The following is a 24553-nucleotide window of genomic DNA, read 5'->3' on the forward strand; positions in this document are numbered from 1 at the left end:
ACTTTCGGCACGGCCGCTTCCGGTCCGCGTGGGGGAGGTTCTCGCGCAGCCAGCGGATTCAGGGCAGGTGTTGGCGCGCTTGCGGTGGCTTCTTCAGCGAGTCGGCCTCCCTTCCCGCCGGATCATGGCCACCGACTCGTGGGCCCTGGCAGTGGACGAGCAGGAAGCGGCTGTCAAGTCGGTCAGTGTCTTCAGCTCCCGCGGGGCGAACGTAGCAGGGGCCCGAGCGGCCCCTGAGGCGATCCCCGGGAGCTCCCTGGGCTGGGCAGGCTTGTGGCCCACACTTCCCTAGAGTTTGCCGCCAGGAATCCCTATCCTCGTTTTGCGCCTGGGGCGGAAGAGACCAAAGTCAGGCTTGTTTTGTTCATCTAGGCCAGTTAAAGACTTTTTTCCCCTGTAGCAAAATTGTTCCCACTTTATATGTTTTCTTTCTTCTGTTGCACCTCGTTCCCGGGGAGATTGTAGGGAAATTTAGACGCTGATTCTCTTGTTTATCTGTTTTCTGAGTGATTCTGTGCTAAACATTTTTTTAAGCTTTGTGCTTAACATGGTTGACAGTTTGTAGCTCTTGGCAGAATAACAGGTTCAGGTTTAGTGTTTCAATCTACTGCACAAGTCGGTGGGAGGCCCTACAAATTGTTTCATTGATGTTTGAAGTGACATTTAATTTCATATATTGGCTCTTTCATTAATGAAGATCCATTCAGCTGGAAGGTAATTAGAGTGTAAACTGGCTTTCTGTTCTTTTATCTCAGTTTAAGTTTGTTTAGTGATGATGCACTAATGATTTTAATAGTTTGTGTTCGGTAGTCTGAAGTCTTATGTAACTTTTTAATGGATAAGTTGCATTTCTTAGGCAGTCATCCTTGATTGCATTGGGAGGATTGTCAGTTTGTGAACAAATATTATGGGTTAAATCCAGCAGAGTATAGGAAGAATCTTTACAGTCTAGGGCGGAAGGTGAGCATGTGGGAAGTGCTGTGAAAATAGTAAGAATATCGTGATAAATGATCTCTGAGTGGGGAGAGGACGTTTATAAGTAGGAAATGGGGAAATTCCTTGTGAAGAAGCTTACATTTCAAATGGATATTAGAGAATGAATCATTTAAGATAGAAGTGAATGACATTTTAGGAGAAAATGCACAAAAGTGCTGGACTTGTCTAGAGAGCAAGAATTGGAACTCATTTTTTTGCCGCAGCCTAAGTTTACCAGTAAGTGGTAGAAGCTGTACAGAAAATACTGTAGAGTGTACTTTGCAACCTTAACTGAGAACTTAAAGAAGAGAGACTTGACTTGTTTGATTTGGTGATTTTTCAGGAGGATATTGACAAGATTAGATCTGAGAACTGGCAAGATTTATTGAACTCGGAGAAAATTAGGAGTCATTCCTAAGGAAAGGCAATCAGTATGGAAGTTACTCTAGCCTAGAGAAGGGCATATGTTGTTGTGTGGTGGAAGTGACAATGAAGGGACGGATTCAAGAGAGAATTGTGGCAGTATAAAAAGTAGGATCTAGGAGGATGAAGTTACTGTTTATAGTCAGGAGCCCACCAGGCGGTATTAGTAAAATGCTAATAACAGAACTAGGGAAGTGGGAGGATGGGCAGATATGCTGTGGAGGATGGTGAGTTCAGGTTTGGCTATTCTGAAGTTGAGGACATCTTGGTAAGTACCTACCTGTGTTGGGAGCCTCCAAGAATAGTCCAGGTTCAGTGATTTCCTGGGAGAATTCACAGGACTCAGCATATAATTGTATTCGCAGCTATGATTTATTACAATGAAAAGATACAAAAAAATTAGCAAAAAGAAAAGGCACATCTAGCAAAGTCCAGAGAAAACCAGGCACCATCTTCCAAGAGCCCTCTCCTAGTGGATTTACACATTCAGCTTAATTAGAGTTTAAGTCCTGCAGCAGCTTATTGTAACAACACATGTGAAGTATTGTCAGGGAAGCTCATTATAGACTCAGTTCTCAGGGTCCTTATTGGGGGGGCTGTCACAAAGCCACCTTCTGCCTAGCGTGTACCAAAATTCCAGACTTCCAGAAGGAAAGCAAATGTTTAACATAAATTACATGTTTTTACAAACAGTTTAGGCATAACGAACCGCTCGTCAGTTCTAGGAAAGTGGGAACCCTTCTGAAGTCCATGTCCCCATATGCCAGACAGGGGCCAACCTTGCAAGCTGACTCTTCTAAGGATAGGAAACTGTTAGCTGTGTTGGTTTTCTGCATAGCAACTATGCAGCATTTGAAAATGTGGCGTTAGAGTTCAAGAGAGGAATCAGGACCACTAATGAAACTGGCTGTTTTCCATAAAGAAATTGTTCTTTTCTTTTCTTTTAATTCAGAGAGAGAGAGGCAGAGACACAGGCAGAGGGAGAAGCAGGCCCCATGCAGGAAGCCTGACATGGGACTCGATCCCGGGTCTCCAGGATCACACCCTGGGCTGCAGGCGGTGCTAAACTGCTGCGCCACCGGGGCTGCCCTCCATAAAGAAATCAGAGTATCACAAAGGATAAGGCTCTGGCACTGTAGGAATCCAACTGTGGATTGGGGATTCCAGACTGTCATGTTTGCGTTGTCAGCCCATCCCAAGATTAGTTGGCTTCTGCAGATTCCTGTGTATTAGCCTAAAAATGTGGGTTAATCAGTGGATAAGTTCTGGTATAAAATACCTTCTCTGTTACAGGCCAACCTTCCTATTGGCCTTCAGGGAAAGGGTGTCCATCTCCAGTAGTGGGTTGATCTGATTTTTCTCTGGAAGACCTGGTTTCTGAAGAGATCAGATGAATATCCCCACTGTGTGAGGATAGACTTCCTTTTCCCAAAGACCAAGAACAGTCAGTTGAGGGGAGGGGGAATGGAGGAGGAAATATTTGTCAATGCCCTCAGGAATCACTGGTGGTCATCATAAGGATAATGAAGGATTACATCAGTTAAGGGATCATGTTGGGGGCAGGGCTTGGTTTGGGGTACTTCTCTGAACCTGACAACATACCTTTATAATACTCTTTCTATATCAATACCCTTACTCTTAAGAATACCTTGAACATGGAAAAATAGTTCTCATGAGATTGGAGACTTCATTATGAATGTATAAATTATTGCTTGGCTTGCATTTCATTTGCAGCTTAATAAGCAGGTTTGCATTGACCAGGACTGGTGATCAAAATAAATTAAAAAAAAAAAAATCCTTTGGTTCCAGTTTCTGAAATATTCTAAAGCAGAAACATGAATTTGTTGATTCTTTCATCATAATTACTTGTTTTACCTAACTCCTAGTGGAGGTGGTTGATAAAGCAAGAAAGCAGGCTATAATTTATTTGCTAAATACAAAAATAAATAAAATATGTTAAGAAAATAATGGTAAAAAAATTTATTTGCTAAGTGTTGCATTAATACAGCATGGGTTTCAGGACTAAAAAGAAAGCTGAGATACTTACATAGCATTGTTCTTTACTGTATGTAGAAGGGAACTGTGAATGCATGTGTCATTGAAAGGCTGTCATAGGTATGTAATGAAGGTGGATGTTCTAGAAAGCGTAAGTTGGAAAACTAGAGGTTTGAGACTGCTGTCAAACTTTCTTCCCATTTGCTCTGTTTAGTCCACCCTTGCCCCCTCCTTTTTAAGGTTCTTGAAGATGTGAAATGAGGTCTTCGCCAAAGTTGTAGGAATTCTGCTTGAGCAGGACAACTCCCTGAATATAGGTGCTGAACTAGTCCTGCTACACTTTCACTAGGGAACTTCTCTTTGCTCAAGAGACTTCCTTTGATTGGGTCATCTGCCTAACTGTGTTTGCTTTTATTCCTATTCAGATGAGTAATTTGCAAATCAAGGAAGAAAAAGTCAAACCAGATACCAATGGTGAGTCACTTGTAACTACCTGGATACAAGCTACACATGCTCTGCTTTGCAGTAGTAGCTGCAGTGTGAAAAGGCGCTTTCATTTAGCGTAATATTTGGCAAATGACAGCACTGTATTTGAGATCCAGTAAATTAAGTTGCATTACCAAAGAGAACACATTAGTTTTCCAGATTTTATCTTTTTTTTTTTTTTAAGATTTTATTCATTTATTCATGAGAGACACACAGAGAGAGGCAGAGACACAGGCAGAGGGAGAAGCAGGCTCCACACAGGGAGCCTGATGTGGGACTCGATCCCAGGACTCCAGGACCATATCCCGGGCCAAAGGCAAGCGCTAAACCACTGAGCCACCCAGGGATCCCCTCCAGATTTTATCTAGTCTCAGACTCCTACAAGTGTTCGTTTGATAGTATTTCTTTAAGTTTTTTTTTTTTTTTTAAATTTTTATTTATTTATGATAGTCACAGAGAGAGAGAGAGAGAGGCAGAGACACAGGCAGAGGGAGAAACAGGCTCCATGCACCGGGAGCCTGACGTGGGATTCGATCCTGGGTCTCCAGGATCGGGCCCTGGGTCAAAGGCAGGCGCCAAACCGCTGCGCCACCCAGGGATCCCTCTTTAAGTTTTTTATTTAATTTTTTTTAAAAGTTAATCTGGGCTCAAAACTTAAAAGTCTAAACAGATGAAAGGCTTCCTTTTTCTTCCAGACTGTCATTTACCCAATTCTTACTCTCTAATAGTTTGCAAGGGCTGCCCATGCCAAGTGTCACAAACTGAGTTGTTTAAACAATCGATGTATTATCTCATAGTTCTTGAGGCCATAAGTGAGATCAAGGTGTCAGTGGGGTTGGTTCCTTCTGAAGGTTTCAGAACTTACATTCAGGTCTTCAATCCATTTTGACTTATTTTTTGTGTGTGAGTAAGATAGTGATCCAGTTCTATTCTTTTACATGCAGTTGTCCATTTTTCCCACCATTTATTGAAGAGACTGTCCTTCCCCTCATGTAGATTTTTTTTTAAAGATTTATTTATTTATTTATTCATTCATTCATTCATTCATGAGAGACACAGAGATAGAGAGGCAGAGACACAGGCAGAGGGAGAAGCAGGCTTGCCACAGGGAGCCCTGTGTGGATCCCGGGATCACAACCTGAGCTGAAGGCAAAACACTCAACCCATGAGTCACCCAGGCATCCCTCTTGTGGATTCTTGACTCCTTTTTCATAAATCAGTTGACCATATGTGTGGGGGTTTATTTCTTGGCTCTCTGTTCTGTTCCACTGATTAATGTGTCTGTTATTTGAGTACCATAGTGGGTTTTTTTTTTGGGGGGGGGGGGGGGGGTTGTGTTTTAATTATATAGCTTTGTAATATAGTTTGAAATCAGGGAATATGATGCCTCCAGCTTTGTTTTTCTTTCTCAAGATTGCTTTGGGGGGAAAAATTGCTTTAGTTCTTTAGGATTTTTTGTGGTTCCATACAACTTTTAAAATTCTTATATTTTGGGGCACCTGGGTAGCTCAGTGGTTGAGTATCTGCCTTTGGCTCGGGTCCTGGTCCTGGGATTGAGTCCCCCATCAGGCTCCCCACAGGGAAGCCTGCTTTTCCCTCTGCCTATGTCTCTGCCTCTCTTTCTCATGAATAAATAAAATCTTTAAAAATAAAAAAAAATAAAATTCTTCTATTTCTATCAAGAATGCCATTGGAGGATCCCTGGGTGGTGCAGTGGTTTAGCGCCTGCCTTTGGCCCAGGGCGCGATCCTGGAGACCCGGGATCAAATCCCACATCGGGCTCCCGGTGCATGGAGCCTGCTTCTCCCTCTGCCTATGTCTCTGCCTCTCTCTCTCTCACTGTGTGCCTATCATGAATAAAAAAAAGAAAAGAAAAGAAAAAAGGAAAGAAAGAAAGAAAGAAAGAAAGAAAGAAAGAAAGAAAGAAAGAAAGAAAGAGAAAAAGAATGCCATTGGAATTTCGATTGGGATTGCATCGGTTCTGTGTATTACTTTTGGTATATGGACATTTATTCTTCCAATCCGTGAAGAAGGAAAATCTTCCTATTTGTGTCTTCAATTCTTTCATTCATTAATGTCTTACAGTGTTTAGTGTATAGGTCTTTCACCTCCTTAAATTTATCCTATGTATTTAATTATTTTTAATGGAATTATAAATGGGATTTTTTTTCTCTTTTTGATAGTCATTATTATTATACAGGAACACCAGATTTTTGTTTATCAATTTTTGTGTCCTGCAACTTTACTAAATTCATTTATTAATTCTAACGGTATTTTGATGCCATTTTAGATTTTTTAAATATACTATCGTGTCATCTGCAAATTTTGACAGTTTTACTTTTTCCTTTTCAAGTTGGATGCCTTTTATTTCTTGTATCCATGTACATTTTATATAATTATTGATATGGAGGGTTTGGTTAATCAGTTTTACTATTTGATTTGTCTCATAGTTTTTCTACCTCTTTTCTTGGCTTTGAGTTAATTGAATATCTTAGAATTCAATTTTAATTTATCTGTTGATATTTTAGCTATACTCTTTGCATTATATTATGAGTGTTTTATAGATTTCTTCATATAAGTCTTGCATATTTTTTGTTTATTTTTAGGTGCAGGATTTCATCTTTTTAGTTACTATGATAAGATCTTTTCAGTTATATTTCTGCATTTATCAAAGCTACTGATTTCTATTTATTTACTTTGTACCTAGCTTTTTTATCTTTTACTAAGATATGTTATTTTGTAGTCATTTTTAAATTGATAATTAGTTTCATAGGCTTACAATCCTTAATCCACAAAAAGTGATTGTTTTACCTCTTAATTTTTAATATCTTTATTTTCTTTCTCATGTCTGTGTTTCCTAAAATAATAGTATATTTTAAAATAGGATAAGCAAGTCAGAAGCAATATATTCTTTTTTTTTTTAGAAGCAATATATTCTAATCACTCTGAAGTTAGCCAACATATCTAGAAAGTTGAAATTTTTTAAATTTCTTACTAAAAAAAAGAAATTTTCTTCCTAAATAAAAATTTCTTCCTGAACAAAAACCCATTAAATATAAAGAAATGCCAAATACTTAGATTTTGATCACGTATGTAAGATACAGTATTTATGTTGTCACCTTTTGGGTAGGTTTGATATTTGCCTTTCTTATTATGACACCTGTTTTCTTGTGTAGGTGTTATTAAAACCAGTGCTACTGCAGAGAAAGCAGAAGAAGAGGAAAAAGGTAATTACTTTTTAAAACTCTGTGGCAAGAAGCAGCATATGACCCAAGGTTTGCCTTTCTGGAGTTAGAGGCACTAGATTGAGGAGATGAAAAAGAATCACAAAGGAGATTGAGAAGAAGCAGTCAGTGAGATAGAAGGAGAACCAAAAGAGAGGAATATCCAGAAACCAGGAGAAGGAAGTGTTTCAAAAGTAGGTAGTCAAATATAGGTAATAAGTTGATTAAGAAGTTATCAAAATGGGCTGTTCACTTGATTTAGCAGTATAGAAGCCATTGGTGTACTCAAGAAGGGCCTTTGAGGTCAAGTGCAGAGGTTAAATACAAAAGCCTATTCAGTGTACATTCAGCAGAAGGGGGGGACAGCAAGTGGGGACAGTGAGTATAGACAGCCTTTTCAGGGAATGTCCCATTCCCTGAAATGTCCCATAAAGGGGAGCAAAGAAATGGGGCAGCAAAGAAATAGGGATGGGAGGATAAAAGAGGAAGCAGGTTTATAATGAGATGTTAAAATGTGTGCACATGCGAGGGAGAATGTTCCAGTGAAGGAGGAAACTGATAATGCAAGATGGAGTCAATGTTGGGAGAAATATCCTTGTAGGCAAGAGGGGTGGGACCTGTTGTATCAGTGCAAGGGTTAGCCTTGAGCACAGACTGTTCATCTCAGGGTTCCAGAAGGAACATAGAGATATGCACCCAGATGTGGGTGGGTGTGTTACTGCAGTGTGTGGAGGCACTTCTGATCACTTGTACTTCTTTGTGAAGGAAGACACGGGCTCATCAGATGAATGAGAATGTAGAGGAATGAGAAGAGAGGAAGGTAAAAGTGGAGATCTAAGAAGAGTGAGTGGAGAATAGAAACATGCAGACTTACAGGGCAGGTCAGCCCATTTGAGTCTAGTGGTCAAGAATTTTTTTTTTTTTTTAAGATTTTATTTATAAGAGACACACAGAGAGACAGAGGTAGAGACACAGGCAGAGGGAGAAGCAGGAGCCTGACATGGGATTCGATCCTGGGATTCCAGGATCACGCCCTGGGCTGAAGGCAGGCACTAAACCGCTGAGCCGCCCAGGAATTCCCTAGTGGTCAAGAATTTAGTGAGATCTGTCAGTGTGGTTGTTTTTATCCAGCCAAGCTCAGTTGCCCAGGTGCTGGTGCAGAGACAAGGAGAAAGATTTCATGAGGGTGGGTTTGCCAAATGAGTATGAAGACAACCTACTGGTTTCTTCCTGACAGAGGACAGAGCTGCCCAGTCCTTACTCAACAAGCTGATCAGAAGCAACCTTGTGGATAACACAAACCAGGTGGAAGTCCTGCAGCGAGATCCAAACTCCCCACTCTACTCAGTGAAGTCTTTTGAGGAGCTTCGGCTGTGAGTGTCTGTTCCCTGGAACAGCTGTTCCTTGTCGGTCCCTCCTTTCTAAAACTTAGCATCTCAGAGATCTTTTGGGAATTTTACTTTTTATTTTTAAGAATCTTAATGTATTTGCTTCTTTGACTAGTTAATAATTCACGTGATTTGAAAGTGAGAAAGTATGAAAAAGTTTACGGTGATGGTTTCCCTCCCACCCTTGTCTCTTGGCTACCCAGTTCTCCTCCTCTTGGGAGGGATTTTTAAATGACAGCGATTTATTCATCATAGCTGAAAGTCTTTTTTCTTTTATGCTCTTAGAACTTTCAATAAAATATTGGCTGACAGGTGATTTCTGGATGTCAGGAACATTTCTTATTAGGTAAGCCCTTTTGTTAGACTACAGGGTTTACGGTCTTAAGAACATTTTATCTGCTTTTACATAATCAAAAGAGCCTGTGCAGGATTCCCAGTACCTATAGTGGAAAGTAGCCTTGAATATTCCAGAATTAAAAAAAAAAAGTTCAGAACCCGGAATTAAGCCACAAGGGAGCATATTTACAGCACTGTACTAAGAATCACTTCTAACTTCTTTTTATTTTGAAGGCAAATTTATGGAAAGTCATACCAAGTTTTTTGTTTCCCTCAGCATATTAGTAAAGAAGTGTTTGTGAATCCTTGGTTTGTGTACAGGCTATTATGCTGGGTGTCATGAGTAACACAAGACATAACTACTGTTCTTGCTGCCTGCCAGGATCAGAATCATAGACGGAAAATAGCTGGTGAATGAGAATGTTGTAGAATTAATAGATTCTTTGCCTTTATCAGCAGAATCTATCGTATGTCCATTGTGGGCAAATAGAGGCCACATTTTGTCAGCTTATTACCACTGCTTCAGACTGAGACATTTAAAACATGAGAGCTAACTAAAACCAAATCAAGTCAGAAATGAACTGATAGCTAAGAAGTTTTTTAAAGTGTAGCTTTTTTTTTTTTTTATGTTTTCAGGAAATTGTATTTTTCTTCATGTATTTCCTCCATCAGGGGCTTCATTCAGCAAGTCTGTCGTCTCTGCTTCTGTTTATAAACTATATCAGGGCAGTGAGATACGCTTTTTTGTTTCCTGAAAGGACAGTTTGCTTTTCCAAGTATTGATGCTTTTTAAACCCCTTTTCATTTAAAGGACTTCAATCCAACCAGTGAGGAACTGTCCTCTCTGAAAAGTCTAGTTCTCTCTGATTTAGTCATTGTTGGCTAGGCTAGAGGAAACAAAGAATGAAACCTAAGTTGCCTTGATTTGTTTTGTACTTAAAATTTTTTAATTAATCTGCAAAATAAGAGAAAAATAATGAACCCCTGGAAGCTCTTGGATCATTCAGATCTTCATTCAGTTGTGACTTTGTTTCCTTAGCAACCAAATCAAAATCTGCTGAGCTTCATAGCCTTTTCTTCAGAAGACACCAAAAGTTATGCTTTCAGAGGTCTTTGTATCTGAGAACCAACATATGCTGGAAGAATTTGCCCTTTAGAGAGCCTGTTAACTCCAAGGAAGGCTCAGAGAACAGAAGTCTTAACTTGGTTTGACTCTTCTTTACAATCTGGTGGGATTTTTTGTTGAATACCTTGTCAGTGTGGAGGTAGCAGAGAGCTTATCATAAATGTGATGAAAGAGCAACTTTAATTGATATTTGTTGTACAGCTACTTACATGAGCTGGTGCTTTCCTATTCTTGATTTTTGACTAGACATAATAATTAAATATGAGCGTTTGTAAAGTTCAGTATGGTAATTGAACACTTCTACCTTTTTACTTTAGATCAGCTTACTAGAAACTAGCTGAATCAATTTTCTTACTTCTTGATTGTCCTGGGTATTTACATAGCTGGCTTTGGAAGGACCATAGATTACAAAATGACTGTGGATCAATTAACATCTGCTCCAAGAAATTAAAACTGACTCTCGTTCCTTAAAGGGACATCTAGGGATACCTGGGTGGCTCAGCAGTTGAGCGCCTGCCTTTGGCCCAGAGCATGATCCAGGAGTCCCAGGATTGAGTCCCATATCGGGCTCCCTGCAGGGAGACTGCTTCTCCCCCTGCCTGTGTCTCTGCCTCTTTGTCTCTCTCATGAATAAATAAATAAAATCTTAAAAAAAAAAAAAAAAAAAGGACATCTATATCTTAGTGGTATAGTAAGCAGTATATTTTTAGATGTGTTTTTTATTATTCATTTTATGCAAATTATAAAATTTATATGAATTAATACATACCACTCTTGCAATATCCAGGGAACATTTGTCATCCAAGGCCAGTCATATTTGTGGATCTGCTGAAAGCATGAATATCTCCAAGAACAAAAGTTTGTATTCTCTGAATTAAGAGTTGCAGATTAAAATTTAGTAGAGAAAGATGGTGGCTTGGTTTCATTTTAGGTATTTTTTAAGGCATTGGAAAAATATGTCTGACAAAGATAGGAAGTGTTACTCTTTGTTAGATTTAGGGAAAGATAAAATTCTAAGCCTTTAAACAATTTGAACAACTAGGAATCTATCCTTTCTCTCCCTGGCTTCCTAGGAAACCACAGCTTCTCCAGGGAGTCTATGCCATGGGCTTCAATCGACCATCCAAGATACAAGAGAATGCATTACCCATGATGCTTGCTGAGCCGTGAGTATGCAGACCTCAAATGTACTTCTTCAGGATTTGATTTAATGTCCTACACTAATAAACTGTAATTATTCTTGAGAACAAGATGGCATGTTTGGGACAGCATGTTTCTTCAGGGAAACTTGAGCAAGTAGAGAGAGTCAGTTGGAATTTGGTACAGTTTCTTTCTGCCTTTCCCACTTAACAGTAAAAACTGATGGTGGGGGGGGGAATCCCTGGGTGGCTCAGTGGTTTAGCGCCTGCCTTTGGCCCAGGGCACGATCCTGGAGACCCGGGATCGAGTCCCACGTCGGGCTTCCGGCATGGAGCCTGCTTCTCCCTCTGCCTGTGTCTCTGCCTCTCTCTCTGTGTGTGTCTATGACGAATAAATAAAATCTTAAAAAAAAAAAAAAAAACTGATAGGGGTTCCTGGGTGGCTCAGTCGGTGAGCTTCTGACTCTTGGTTTCAGTTCAGTCATGGTCTCAGGGTTGTAAGATTAAGCTCCATGTAGGGCTCTTGATAGAGAAGGAAGCACCTAGCTGGCTCAGTTGGTAGAACATGCAACTCTTGATCTCAGGATTGTGGATTCGAGTTCCATATTGGGTGTAGAGATTACTTAAAAAAATAAAAATAAAAATCTTTAAAACAAAACTGAAAGAGAAAGCTAAAGGTATTCTATGCAATTTAAAAATCAGAGGTTTTTTTTTTTTGAAGATTCATTTCTTGGGACGCCTGGGTGGCTTAGTTATTAAGCATCTGCCTTCGGCTCAGAGCGTGGTCCTGGAGTCCCAGGATCAAGTCCCACATTGGGGTCCCTGCATGGCACCTGCTTCTCCCTCTGCCTCTCTCTCTCTCTCTGTCTCTCTCTCTCATGAGTACATAAATAAATAAAATATTTAAAAAAATAAAAGATTCATTTCTTTATTAGCGAGGGCACACGTGTCAGCAAGCACAGGGAGGGGCAGAAGGAGAGAGAAACTTTAGCAGAATACTCGCTGAGCTTGGAACCTGATGTGGGGCTTGATCTCATGACCCAAGCTGAGGCCAGACATTTAACCAACTGAGCCACTCAGGCACCTCTTAAAAATCAGGTTTTTAAAACTTTGAACATTTTTAAACTTACAAAAAAATGTCAAGAGCAATACTAAGAACACCTTAACCCTACCTGCCAAGAAATAAAACATGAGCAACCTCATTGGCAGTTGAAGCCCCCATATACCCCTCTGTTCACATTCCCTTCCTCAACCCAAATAAGCATCATCCTGAAGCGGGTCATCATTCTCTCACATTTCTTTACACTTCTACTACATATCTATCATGTTCCTTAGAATTTAAAGAGTTGTTTACATATTTTTAGACTGTAGATAATTGGCATCATATTATATGTAATAACCTTTTCTATTCAAATCTATTTTTTTGTTTGTTCAATAACAAAAATTCTATGTATTTCCATGACTGGTTTACATGAAGTAAAATGTGAACATTCTCTCTAAAGGATGTTCGACTTGGTGTCTTGCATTTTCATAAAGAAGGGAAAGGGAACACACAGGGATCCAAGCCCTGGAGATACATTATAGCTCAGCAGAAAATGTCTTTGGGGATTTGCCTTGGCACAGATTTTTCTCTGCCATGTTAATTTCCATGGGGCCCTTAGGGTATAAAACTAGGGCACTTTAGCTGTGCTGGAGTCTAGAGTGAAGATTTCCCGGTATGAACCCATCTAAATCATTATGTCCCTTAATATTTAAGCAGTTTTTTAACAACACATAAAAAAATTTATCATTGTCCTTAACGCAGAAAACGTGAATTAAAAAGATTCCATATTCCTACCATCCAGAAAGAGCATTTTGACACTGTACTGTGTTTAATGAGTTTTCATTTCTGTCCTTCCTTGATCCAGCCCACAGAACCTGATTGCCCAATCTCAGTCAGGTACTGGTAAAACAGCTGCCTTTGTCCTGGCCATGCTCAGCCGAGTGGAACCAGCAGAGAGATACCCTCAGGTAAGGGCTGGAGGATCCCCAGGGCCCTGGCTTACCTGCCCTAGGAAAGGCAGTGCCATCTGGTGGGTAGTTAATGAGGGTGCCCCTAAAGGCGTCTCTGAACGTTTCCTGTGCCTCAGACTGTGGCTCAGGCAGAGCCAATTCATGCACTAGGCCACAACCTGGGGAGAATTTATTCAGAAGCAGCAGCCTCAAACAGTGGCTCTGAAGGCATTAACCCAGCCAGGGCTCTCTGCTGAAGGCTTGGGTCTATAGCTGAAGAGTGGGCCTGGTTGGAGAGGATGTGGTTCGCTGCACTTTTGAGTGGTAATAAGACCAGCATATTGTTCCTTTTGGGCCTGTTGTCTATTACTAAAAGGCTCTCCTAAACTCAACCTTTATGATCTCCCTGTCAGTGTCTGTGCCTCTCCCCAACATATGAGCTGGCGCTTCAAACGGGAAAAGTGATTGAGCAGATGGGCAAATTTCATCCAGAACTAAAGCTTGCTTATGCTGTTCGAGGCAATAAATGTGAGTATAAAGGGGTGAGACCTAAGCAGTGAGCAGGATAGGGTAGTTGGGTATTTGAATATTGAAGATGTGATGACGATGTTAAACTTTCTGGTTCACTTGACCTTAGGACCCACTGCATTGCTTTCAGCAAATCTGTTTTAAACTTGCTATTTAATAGTCCTTTCTGCTCTTAAAAGAGGATTTTGAGTTGTTAGGAAAATCTTTGTATGCGTCACAGAGTTTAGTTAAAGTCTGGTGTTCTTCACTGAGAAAATAGGATTTTGAATTCAGCATCCAGAATTCTGGAAACTACTTACTAACAAGGGATTAGTAGGTCTGAGGATGGTAGGTTGGGATCATATTCCTTTGTTTAAAAACAAGCACAGCTTTAGTAAGAGTAAACTAGGAGTATATACAGATAACTTGGTCCTATTGAAAATAGAAATCCTTCTACCAATTTTTTCTCCCATGTGTTCTACAGAATGTAATGTAAAAAACAAGGACTAAGATGGAGATGAGGGGCAGGTAGAAAACCGATCATTAGAAAGCTATCAGGGTATATAAAACCTCAAGTCATTAAGAAAAAAGCAAGCAGTCTCAATAGGAAAGAAGCCCAATTGAACAGACACGTCACAAAACAAGGGATTCAGAGGGCCAGTAAATATGAAAAGGTGATCAATATACCTCATTTGTCATCAGGGAAATGTAAATTAAAACCACTATATGCCTCTCAGGTGGGTAAAAATGAAGAAGTCTGACAACAATACTAAGTGTTGATGGAGACCTACAAGAACTGGAATGCCCGTGTACTCCTGGTGGGGCGTATACACTAGTACTTTCTGGAAGCAGTTTGTCATTGCTTAGAAAAACTAAAAAGAGACCTCCCTTTGACCCAGCAGTTTGTAATTGCCTGGAGCAACGATTCTTGAACTTTTTGGTTTCTTACACTCTTAAACATTATGAGGACCCCACAGCATTTTTGTTTATACAGGTTTTATCTGTTGATATTTGCCATTTTGGAAGCTAAAATTGAGAAATTATACTTCTAAAGAATATGAAGAAAATTTGGCCTTTCTGATAATTTTAGGTACCTTTTTTAGGTGCTACACCAAAACATAACAAGTGGTAATTACTTAAGAATTAGTTCCAGTATGGAATCTGAAATCCTGTTACTGAACTTTTCATACTGTTAAATTAAAATACCTTGGTCTTAAAAAAATAATAATAAATAAAATAAAATAAAATAAAATACCTTGGTCTTTTGGAAAATTCTGTCTTACTGAGTTACACTGATCTTCCAGATGTTGAGACATCTCATTATACAAACTTTTTAAATTGTCTGCACAAATATTACCACCAAACTCATCAGAGTTTATATATATCAAGAAACTCAAACTTAATGGCACTCACAAGTCTACTAAAACTCTCATTCTAATTTTCTCTTGAAAGTTTAAATGTTACTGTGGCAGCAAATACAGTAGATTGTTTTCATTGAAGACACAGCCTGTTCATTTTCAAGAAAGTGGGTATCAGATTCCCAACTTCATTTTCTATAGTTTATCAGTCAACTGAGAGAAATAACTAAGTTCAGCTCATCACACAGTCACAGAAGAGCTTTTCCTGGAGAAAACCATCATGCTTCAGCATGCAGCAAAACTACTTTATCCAAAAGTTTTTAGGTTGATTATGTAATTTGTGTGTTTATTTGATGTCTCACAGTGGTGCATACATCTAAGTGTAGATACCAGAATCTTGTAACAACATATAACTTCTTAAGATTTTGTAATAAGATGGGACTTCACTGTGTATGAAGGATTAATAGATTAACTATATTTAATGTATTATTTTTAAAGGTTCAGTTTTGACTTAGAGGCAGTGGACATTGAGAACTACATTTGAGTTAATTCAAAATTTTTCCAATGGATAACTGATGAATTTCTAATGAAAGGCCCTTCTCCTTAAATTAAATTTTGTTTTTAAAATAGTTACCTTTCAACTTGCGAATGTATTATGTGGTAGAAACTTTTTTCTCCCATATCCCCAACCACCTAGTTCTCCATTCTGTAGGCACTCAGTACTAACCAGTTTCTCATGTGGTGCACCAGAGATATTGTGTGGCTGCAGGCACATCGTGTGTGTGTGTGTGTGTGTGTGTGTGTGTGTGTGTGTGTGTATGTAAATGTGTACACTTCATACATGTGTATGTATTACATGTATTCGTTTTTTGCCTCTTGGTATACAAACTGCTTTGCAACTTTTTTTTCACATTTGATAATGTATTTTGGAGGTTTTTCCTTATCAGTTCCTAAGTAGTTTTTTACTTTTCTTGGCATCATCCATTGTGTGTACCATACTTTGCTTAATTAGTTACCGTTCAATGCCGGCATAGCCTTGCGTATTTGTTATTTTACACATGTTAACATACATACAGGGTTCATTCCTAATCATGGAGTATTGGTCACAGACTATGCACATTAGTAATTTTAATAGGTGGTTGTACCAGTGTCAACTCCAGCAGCTATAATTTGAGAGTAATGTGTTTTTTAGCACATGTACTTAGGAAGACTGTCTATATTAGAATGTCTAACTAAAGCTCACTAGGCCAGGATCCTGGGACTCAAAACTACCAGTTGAAGAGAAAATCTGTGAACCGTGAGTGAATGTATGATGCAAAGTGAGTAAGAGTAACGCCAAGGAGAATGAGTGGGATAATGCTGAATTACAGGAGGAAACAGAAGAGAGACATGGCACTTACTGAGAATTCACTGCATAGGATTGAATCCTTACCACTATGCTGGGACATAGGTGCCATTGTACGACTTAACAATAGAAGAATCCAAGACTTATGGATAACACTCTTGTGTTTTGACATCTGGAATTAACTTGTTTTACTCACTCTGGAAGGATGGGCAAGGCTTTGATTTCCAAAACTGGTTTGCCATGGAAATACCCACGGAAAATGTCTTGTCTCCACAGTGGAAAGAGGTCAGAAGATCAGTGAGCACATTGTCATTGGCACCCCTGGGACTGTTCTAGACTGGTGCTCCAAGCTCAAGTTCATTGACCCCAAGAAGATCAAGGTGTTTGTTCTGGATGAGGCTGACGTGATGATAGCTACTCAGGGCCACCAAGATCAGAGCATCCGCATCCAGAGGTAGGAACTCTTGAGCCAAGAGGAACTTCTCAGCCTCTTGATCTGCAAGTAAAAATCTTGTTCACTGTATCTCCTCCTGCTATATCTAACCCCTCTTCTTTCTCCAGCTGGGTTATTTGCTTTTAGAACCTTCAGAAGCATTTGTTTGATGGGCAATATCCTCGTCAGCACTGACCGTGGGTTGAGGAAGGAGATTTAGGGAATCTTAACACCAGCCCCATCCCTGCCCCATGGCTGCTCTCGCCTCCTGCCTGCTGTTCTCCTCCCCCTTCTGCCACTCTCCTGGGCATGTGGATCACCCAAGCCCGGGGCAGCTGTCTTCTGTTCCTTCCAGGGAAAGACTTGGGATCATGCCATATACCTGGGTCTTCCCTTGCAGGATGCTTCCCAAAAACTGCCAGATGCTGCTTTTCTCTGCCACCTTCGAAGACTCTGTATGGAAATTTGCCCAGAAAGTGGTCCCAGATCCAAACATTATCAAACTCAAGCGTGAAGAGGAGACACTGGACACCATCAAGCAGTATTACGTCCTGTGCAATAACAGAGATGAGAAGTTCCAGGCCCTGTGTAACCTCTACGGGGCCATCACCATTGCTCAGGCCATGATCTTCTGCCATGTGAGTAGCAGTGGCAGCAGCAGGCCTGCTGGGGGAGGAGTTACCCTGGAGGAGGTGCTTGCCCCTCCTTGCAGCCAGCTCCAACTCCGTGCTGAGGAGGACCAGGGGCCCTGTGTGGCCAGAAAGGAATGGTTTATAAAGATGTAGGATAGTGCTGTCTTAGTATCCTAAGGTATACATGGCTTAAAAATAGAGTTCCTAAAAAAAAAAAAAAGAGTTCCTAAGGGACTGGCTGGCTCAGGCGATGGAGCATGCACCTCTTGATCTTGGGGATAATTTTAGGCCCCTTGTTTGACCTAGAGCTTACTTAAAAAAAAAAATAGAGTCTCTATTTGTAGGTGATATGTTACTAGACAACACAAGAGAATCACCTGATAATTGCAGGAAAAATAAGAGACTAAATATAGTAGCTGGTTACAAAATTAATATAAGTTGTTTTCTAGTCTCAAACAGCAAATTTTTTTTAAGATTTTATTTATTAATGAGAGACAGAGAGAGAGAGAGAGAGGGGAGACAGGCAGATGCAGAGACACAGGCAGAGGGAGAAGCAGGCTCCCTTCAGGGAGCCTGATGTGGGACTGGATCCCGGATCTCCAGGATCACGCCCTGCGCTGAAAGTGGCGCTAAACCGCTGAACCACCTGGGCTGCCCTCAAACAGCAAATACTTAAAAAATAGAAGGCTAATAACTGATCATTTGTTCACTCATTTATAATTCAAGGATGTGTAAAACAGGAATGCACAAATAGATCAGTCACTATACTTTTTGCTCTGCATACAGTAACATAGAAACTTAAAAATAAAACATTGTCCTTGTGTCCAAAAAAAAAAAAAGGCTGGATCCTATTAATAGGGAAAAAAGTCAAGAATAAATATTCAAGATACTTGAACACTTCAAAAATGTTGTTAAGGAAAAAGAAAACAAAAATGCTGTTAAGGGATATTAGAATGAGACAAATCTTACTCTGTTACTAGAGGACTTGTCATTGAAAAAGTAGTTTGTTTTTTTTTTAAGATTTTATTTATTTATTCATGGGGGACATACAGAGAAAGACAGGCAGAGACCTAGGCCGAGGGAGAAGCAGGCTCCATGCAGGGAGCCCGATGTGGGACTTGATCCCGGGTCTCCAGGATCAGGCCCTGGGCCGAAGGTGGCGCTAAACTGCTGAGCCACCCGGGCTGCCCCTGAAAAAGCTTTTTTAGACTGTTACCTTCGGATTGAAAATTGCAAATCTCCAGACAAGAAAAAAAAAAAGAAACTGAGCACTTTTATGCCTTTCACCTATTGTTAACATTTAGCCACTATGCTTTTTATCCATGTGCTCACATGTGTGACACATCCATGCTTTTTGGTTTTGGTGAAGTTATTATTTTTAATTTTTTGGAAAGATTTTATTTATCTGAGAGAGAGTGCACATGTGCGTGAGCATAGAGGAAGAGGGGGAAGCAGACTCCCTGCATAGAACCCGATACAGGGCTTCATCCTAGGACTCTGGGATCATGACCTGAGCTGAAGGCAGACGCTTAACCAACTGAGCCACCCAGGTGGCCCTTAGTGAAGTATTTTAAAGTTAGTTGTATAGATCATGAGAGTTTACACCTAAGTACTTCCCAAGAATGAGACATGCTGCTACCTAAGTCCAATACCATTGTCTACCTTTAACAATGACATAATAATATTATCCCCTGTCTAGTCCATCCATATCCCATTTTCCTCACTTGTACCAAAAACCTTCTTTATTGTTTTTGGTTGGTGGTGTTAAATATAAGAGCCAGTCAGAAATCATTGCACTTAGTTGTCCTGTCTCTCAAGACTCCTTTAACCTGGAACAATTTCCCCACCTTCTGTGACTCAAACATATTGAAGAGTCCAAACTAGTAAGTAGTGTTAAGAATTTCTTTCATTTCTCCCCCCTCATGATTATATTCAGGTTAAATATTTCTGTGAGATAAATATCCAAGTAACATTGTTACTTCCTGTCACAGCATGTCATGTTAACAGTTTTAGGAAGTTTTGTTTTTTTGTTTGTTTGAGAAAGAGAGAGAAGGAGCCTGAGTGGAGTGGGGGGAGACAGAAGGGGGAGTATGCAGGAAGCCCGACATAGGGCTCGATCCCAGGACCCTGAGATCACGAACGAAAGGTAGACACTCCACTGAGTGAACCACCCAGGCGCCCCATCATTTTAGGAAGTTTAACCCTCAGCTGGTAAGTTTCAGGTAGAGTCTTCTAGATCAAAAATATTCTTTCAGATACCTTCATTTCTCAAATGTTTCCTTCTTTGCAGACCCGCAAAACAGCTAGCTGGCTGGCAGCAGAGCTCTCAAAAGAAGGCCACCAGGTGGCCCTGCTGAGTGGCGAAATGATGGTGGAGCAGAGGGCTGCGGTGATTGAGCGCTTCCGAGAGGGCAAGGAGAAGGTGCTGGTGACCACCAACGTGTGTGCCCGCGGTGAGCAGAGAATCTGTCCGCCAGGCCCTGGGTAGCAAGGGAAGTCCTCCTGTATGGGGCGCTCTGCCGGTTCGGGGCGAGTCCACATGGGCTTGGTGCTGGCATTCTTTCCTGGGAGAGACTGGATTCCCCCAGCAGATGAGAACTGTCACAGAAGCCAGGGGCCCTGATGTGGTGGAAGGACAGGGACAGGCACCTCACTGGTCCAGAAAGGCACCTTCTCTTTGGGGCCCCCAGTGAGGTTCTGGCTGCATTACTGATGTCCTAATTCTGTTGGCACCCTGCCAAAGTTGTTTTTCCCTCCGGATTCTGCTAGGTGCCCCTTGGCCCCAAATCCCAGAGCCAACCTGCCCCAGACTCTTCTTCCATGTGAAGCTGGTATATGTCGGCCTTGCTTGGCTGCTGGTGATTTTTGTCTCCCTTCCTGACCTCTCCACCTCTTTCATGCAGGTATTGATGTCGAGCAGGTTTCTGTCGTCATCAACTTTGACCTTCCCGTGGACAAGGATGGGAACCCGGACAACGAGACCTACCTGCACAGGATCGGGCGCACGGGCCGCTTTGGCAAGAGGGGCCTGGCAGTGAACATGGTTGACAGCAAGCACAGCATGAACATCCTCAACAGAATCCAGGAGCATTTTAGTGAGTGCCTGGGAGTGTCTCTGCTGGTGCCCTCTCCTTACAGGGGCGAGTCCAAGGGAGGGGGCGAAGGGTAGATTCTCCTGTGGCCCCAAGAAAGGCCTTTGTCCCCAACACAGTCCCCTCCTTCCCTACAATAGGGAAGTCCTCCAAGAGCACACCTGGCGAGTTTTCAGGGTCAGGGACGCAAATCACAGTTCCCCCTTGGCCAGCCTCAGGGGCCTGGAGCTCTGTCCCTTGCTCGGGCACTGGGAGTCCTTGGGCTTAAGTGAAAGGTCGCTGTGGCCAGAGGCATGGCCCATCCCTAGGCAGGGCGGAACCCTGTTTCCTCTCCCTGTGCCGTGCTCCACATCCCTAGGGGTGGGTCTCTGTGGTAGCCCCATGTTGATTTCTCTTTGAATTCTCATCTTCCTCTCCAGATAAGAAAATAGAAAGATTGGACACAGATGATTTGGACGAGATTGAGAAGATAGCCAACTGAGAAGCTCCACCAGTCACCAGTGCCCATGCCTGGCACTCACTCCACCTGCACGGAAGACTAGTGCTTTCATGGCACAGGCCTTGACAGTTACCACAAAGAGGAGGCGGAGGAGAGAGAAACTACCTACCTCATTTTAAATTACGTTTGGACTAGACAAAAATTGTGCAAATGATGGGGGAAGGTAGAAAAAAATTTTGCATTTCGGAAAATTTAGTGGTCCCACCCCCGCCCCCACCCTTTTAAGCCATAGTTTTCCCTATCTTTATAATAATCTTGTTGCTATGGGTAATTGCTGAGCCCAGGATTCCCTGCTTGTTTTGTTGCTGGGGTGATAGGACCGTTCTCCAGTTCCTGAAGAAATGGTAGATGTAGAGAAAGAACAGGAGAGGCTCAACAGTACAGGCTTGTGAGCCCCACTGTACGGTTGGAGTGTGGGCAACAGAGACGCATGAGCTCTTCCCCTTCTCTGTCCCTAACCAGAGAGCTGCCACCAGTGTCTCCTGTCCTTGGGGCCATCCTCCTCCTAAATCCAGAGATGTTCTGATCCCCTTTACCTCCATTCTCTGTGCCAGAGGATTTCCCTGTTTCTCTCTGGGTGAGCATCTTAGCTACTTCTATAAACCTTCAGTTTGGAGAGAAACCTGGTGGTCAGTGAATCTTCAGAGGGATTGGTCTGGCAAGGGTAGATGAGTCCTTTGAGAATCTGGGCCTTCCTTTTCCTGTAGTTGCTGTGTCTGCTCAGGCACTGGTGGTCATGGCAGCCATGTGACACCAGGTGAGTTTCTGATACTCACCTGGCCACGTGAGTTGGATCTTATCCATGGGGTGTCACACTGTGCCTAGAGGCAAGCAGCAGAGTTTGGAAGGGAAGTTATGACCAAGTGAAAACACTGATAATGCTCTTTATCTGTGATAGTGGAACCTATTGGTTATTTCATTCATCTATACAAATAAGGACAGATAAATTCGAGCTATACCCATCATTCATTATGTTCAGAAATTTTAAAGTGATTATGAAAGGCTTTACTAATCATGATTCATTTTTATTTGTATTTTTCTGCTTATTAGACTAATATATGCTCATTAAAAAAGTGTGTGTGTGTGTTTGTATACACATACATAAGGTGCAAGTGCTCTCAATCCCCACCTCTCTGAGATCACCATTGCTAGCATTTTGGTGAACATACAATAGATTTGTTTACATATCCACTTTTTTACAAAAATGTGAACATTCTGTTCATACTCTTGTGCGACCTGCCTTTTCACGTGGCATATCTTGGACGTGTAATGTGTCCAGCACACAGACACACATCACTCATGACAATGGCATCATTCTAGCATTAGCTGCCCCAGTATTTAGTTCGTGGCCTCTCTAGTACAAGCATGGGAGATGGCCACAGTGCCGCAGCATGCAGCCTCACTCACCTCTGCCCTAGGAAAGTAGCTGTAGGCCTATTCCTGGAAGTACAGGTGCTGGGGTGGAGAGTGGAAACATTTATGGGTTTTTTTGTTGTTTTTAACATTTACGTTTTTAATCCATTCCCAACTTACCTTGCCAAATTTTTTTTTATCAATTTACATTATTGTAGTGATACAAAAATACCTTCTTTCTCTTTTTTAAAGATTTTTTTACTTATTAATTTTGAGAGAGCAAGAACATGAGTAGGGGGAAGGGCAGAAGAGGAAGAAGCAGACTCCTTGCTGAGCAGGGAGCCTGACTTGGGGCTCCATCCCAGAACCCCAAGATCATGACCTGAGCCAAAGGCAGATATTTAACCAACTTAGCCACCCAGGCACCCCCCCCCCCAAAATTTTCTTACTTGCTTGCCAATCTTCTCTATTACCAATTTTTACAAATTTGCAAGTTGAAAAATGAAATTGTTGCATTATATTTAGTGAGGTTTGGCAAATTTTCAGTTTATTGGATATTTGCATTTTTGTCTTTTGGGTGCTGCCCATTCTTGCCTCCTCATTTTACTATTGGGTTGTCAGTCCTTAATGATTTTAATCCTCTGCAATTTTAAAGAAATTAGACTTTATCTTGAATGGTAGATGTTCTCCTAGTTTGTCTCTACAAACTCATTTTTCATAATATTATTCAAAAGTTTAATGTTAAAAAAAAAAGTTTAATGTTACTCAGTTTTCATTTTAAAGAAATCTGGATTTATGTCATGGCTAGGAAAGTTTCTCATCCCAGTATCATAAACCCCAGTTTATCCTGTACTCATCCCAGTATTATAAATTATTTACTCATGCTTCCTATAGTGGCAATTCTTGAAGAGTAGATTTTCTAAGTTCTTGTAGGTCTTTAAATGTTTTTCCGGACTTATTTGCTGCAAGTGATTATTATGGCTGTCTCAAGAACAAGTGGGTGGCAGAGCTGTGGGTGTGAGCTGGATTCCCTGCCACTAAGGGGGTGAGCATACAAAGGGTCCATCGGGAACAGATGTGAGTGAATGAAAGGCCGGATGTCCATGCAGGTGTCACCAGGGGAAAGAGTGCCTGCAAGTGTGTGAGGGGTGGATGCATGCGGGAGGTGGCAAAGGGGTTTGGAGAAGAAAGGTGGGCGGGAAGGGGAGCCAGATTCCAGAGAGATGGGACAAGAGGAGGGGGAAAGAGGTACTCAAGAGAGATGGCAAGGGAAGAAGGGAGGGGAGGGGAGATGGAGGAGGCCCGGTGGGGCACCAGTGTTCCAGTTAGGTGATACCTACTTTGACCCCAAAAGAGTGAAAAGGTAAAAACCAGAAGGGAACCTGGGAGGCTCAATGGTTGAGCATCTGCCTTTGGCTCAGGCTATGGTCCTGGGATCGAGTCCTGCATCTAGCTCCTTGCAGAGAGTTCACTTCTGCCTATGTCTCTGTGTGTCTCTAGTAAATAAAGAAAATCTTAAAAAAAAAAAAAAAAAAAAAAAAAGTAAAAACCAGAAAACACTCTGCCTGACCCAAAAACAAGATGAATATTTCTGTGGACCAGCAATGGGGTAAAAATGCAAAGCAGTGAGGCAGGGCTGAAGCCAAAAGCTTGCTCGGCTCCAATCCAGAAACAGTAGCTACTGGCTATTAGGTCCTGCGGAGTAGAGGGCACCGGAAGCATTGCATATAAGCCTGGAGCCAAAGCCAGGCTCACTGCTGAGAGGGAGCTGGCCTGGAACTTGGCCTGCACGCTGGCTGGATGTGAGACCATTAAAGGCCCAGGCCCATGAAGGCATGGGAGGACTTGGACCACCCACCCCCTCTTAGAACAGGCAAGTGACACAATCCTGTTGACTGCCTGCTGTGTGATATCCCCAGGTAACTGAATGTCAGCAGACCTGGTTCTAGAATAAAAGCCAAAAGGGCAGGAGCTGGATGGAGCCAACTGCTAACCACCTGTGGATTGTCGTGGGGAAGAAATCTATGCAGACTGCAAACAAGATCAAATCCACCGCTGATAAAACTGTTAGGAATGGTCTGAAAAAAAAGGCTTTAAGTATATTTGAATGCTTAAAGGGAAAGAATACATTTCACTAAAAAAAGAGCATGCAATTGTTAAGTAAATTTAGATAAAAGCAGTGGTGTGCCGAAACTCAACACAAGCTGGCTGTTAAGTCATTGGTAACTGGCTGCACTGGGAGTATTTACC

General features: G+C 41.5%; 1 protein-coding gene across 2 annotated transcripts; it reads left to right on the plus strand.

Annotated features, from left to right (window-relative positions):
- Nucleotides 1–23191, plus strand: DDX19A (DEAD-box helicase 19A). 2 transcript variants are annotated; one of them, XM_026011656.2, is made up of 12 exons: nt 1–181; nt 3819–3867; nt 7056–7106; nt 8341–8476; nt 11027–11119; nt 13000–13102; nt 13498–13612; nt 16571–16748; nt 17128–17365; nt 19650–19812; nt 20263–20454; nt 20871–23191. In XM_026011656.2, exons 1-12 carry the CDS (start codon nt 125–127, stop codon nt 20930–20932), a joined length of 1437 nt encoding a protein of 478 aa, XP_025867441.1. In that variant the 5' UTR covers nt 1–124; the 3' UTR covers nt 20933–23191. The 2 variants fall into 2 exon arrangements, with proteins under 2 accessions (XP_025867441.1, XP_025867442.2); XM_026011657.2 differs by lacking the exons at nt 1–181; nt 3819–3867; nt 7056–7106 and adding an exon at nt 8777–8837 and having other exon boundaries at nt 8342–8476.
- The last annotated feature ends 1362 nt before the right edge of the window (nt 23192–24553 follow it).

The sequence above is a fragment of the Vulpes vulpes genome, chromosome 12 (assembly GCF_048418805.1).
Source record: "Vulpes vulpes isolate BD-2025 chromosome 12, VulVul3, whole genome shotgun sequence".
NCBI lineage: Eukaryota > Metazoa > Chordata > Mammalia > Carnivora > Canidae > Vulpes > Vulpes vulpes.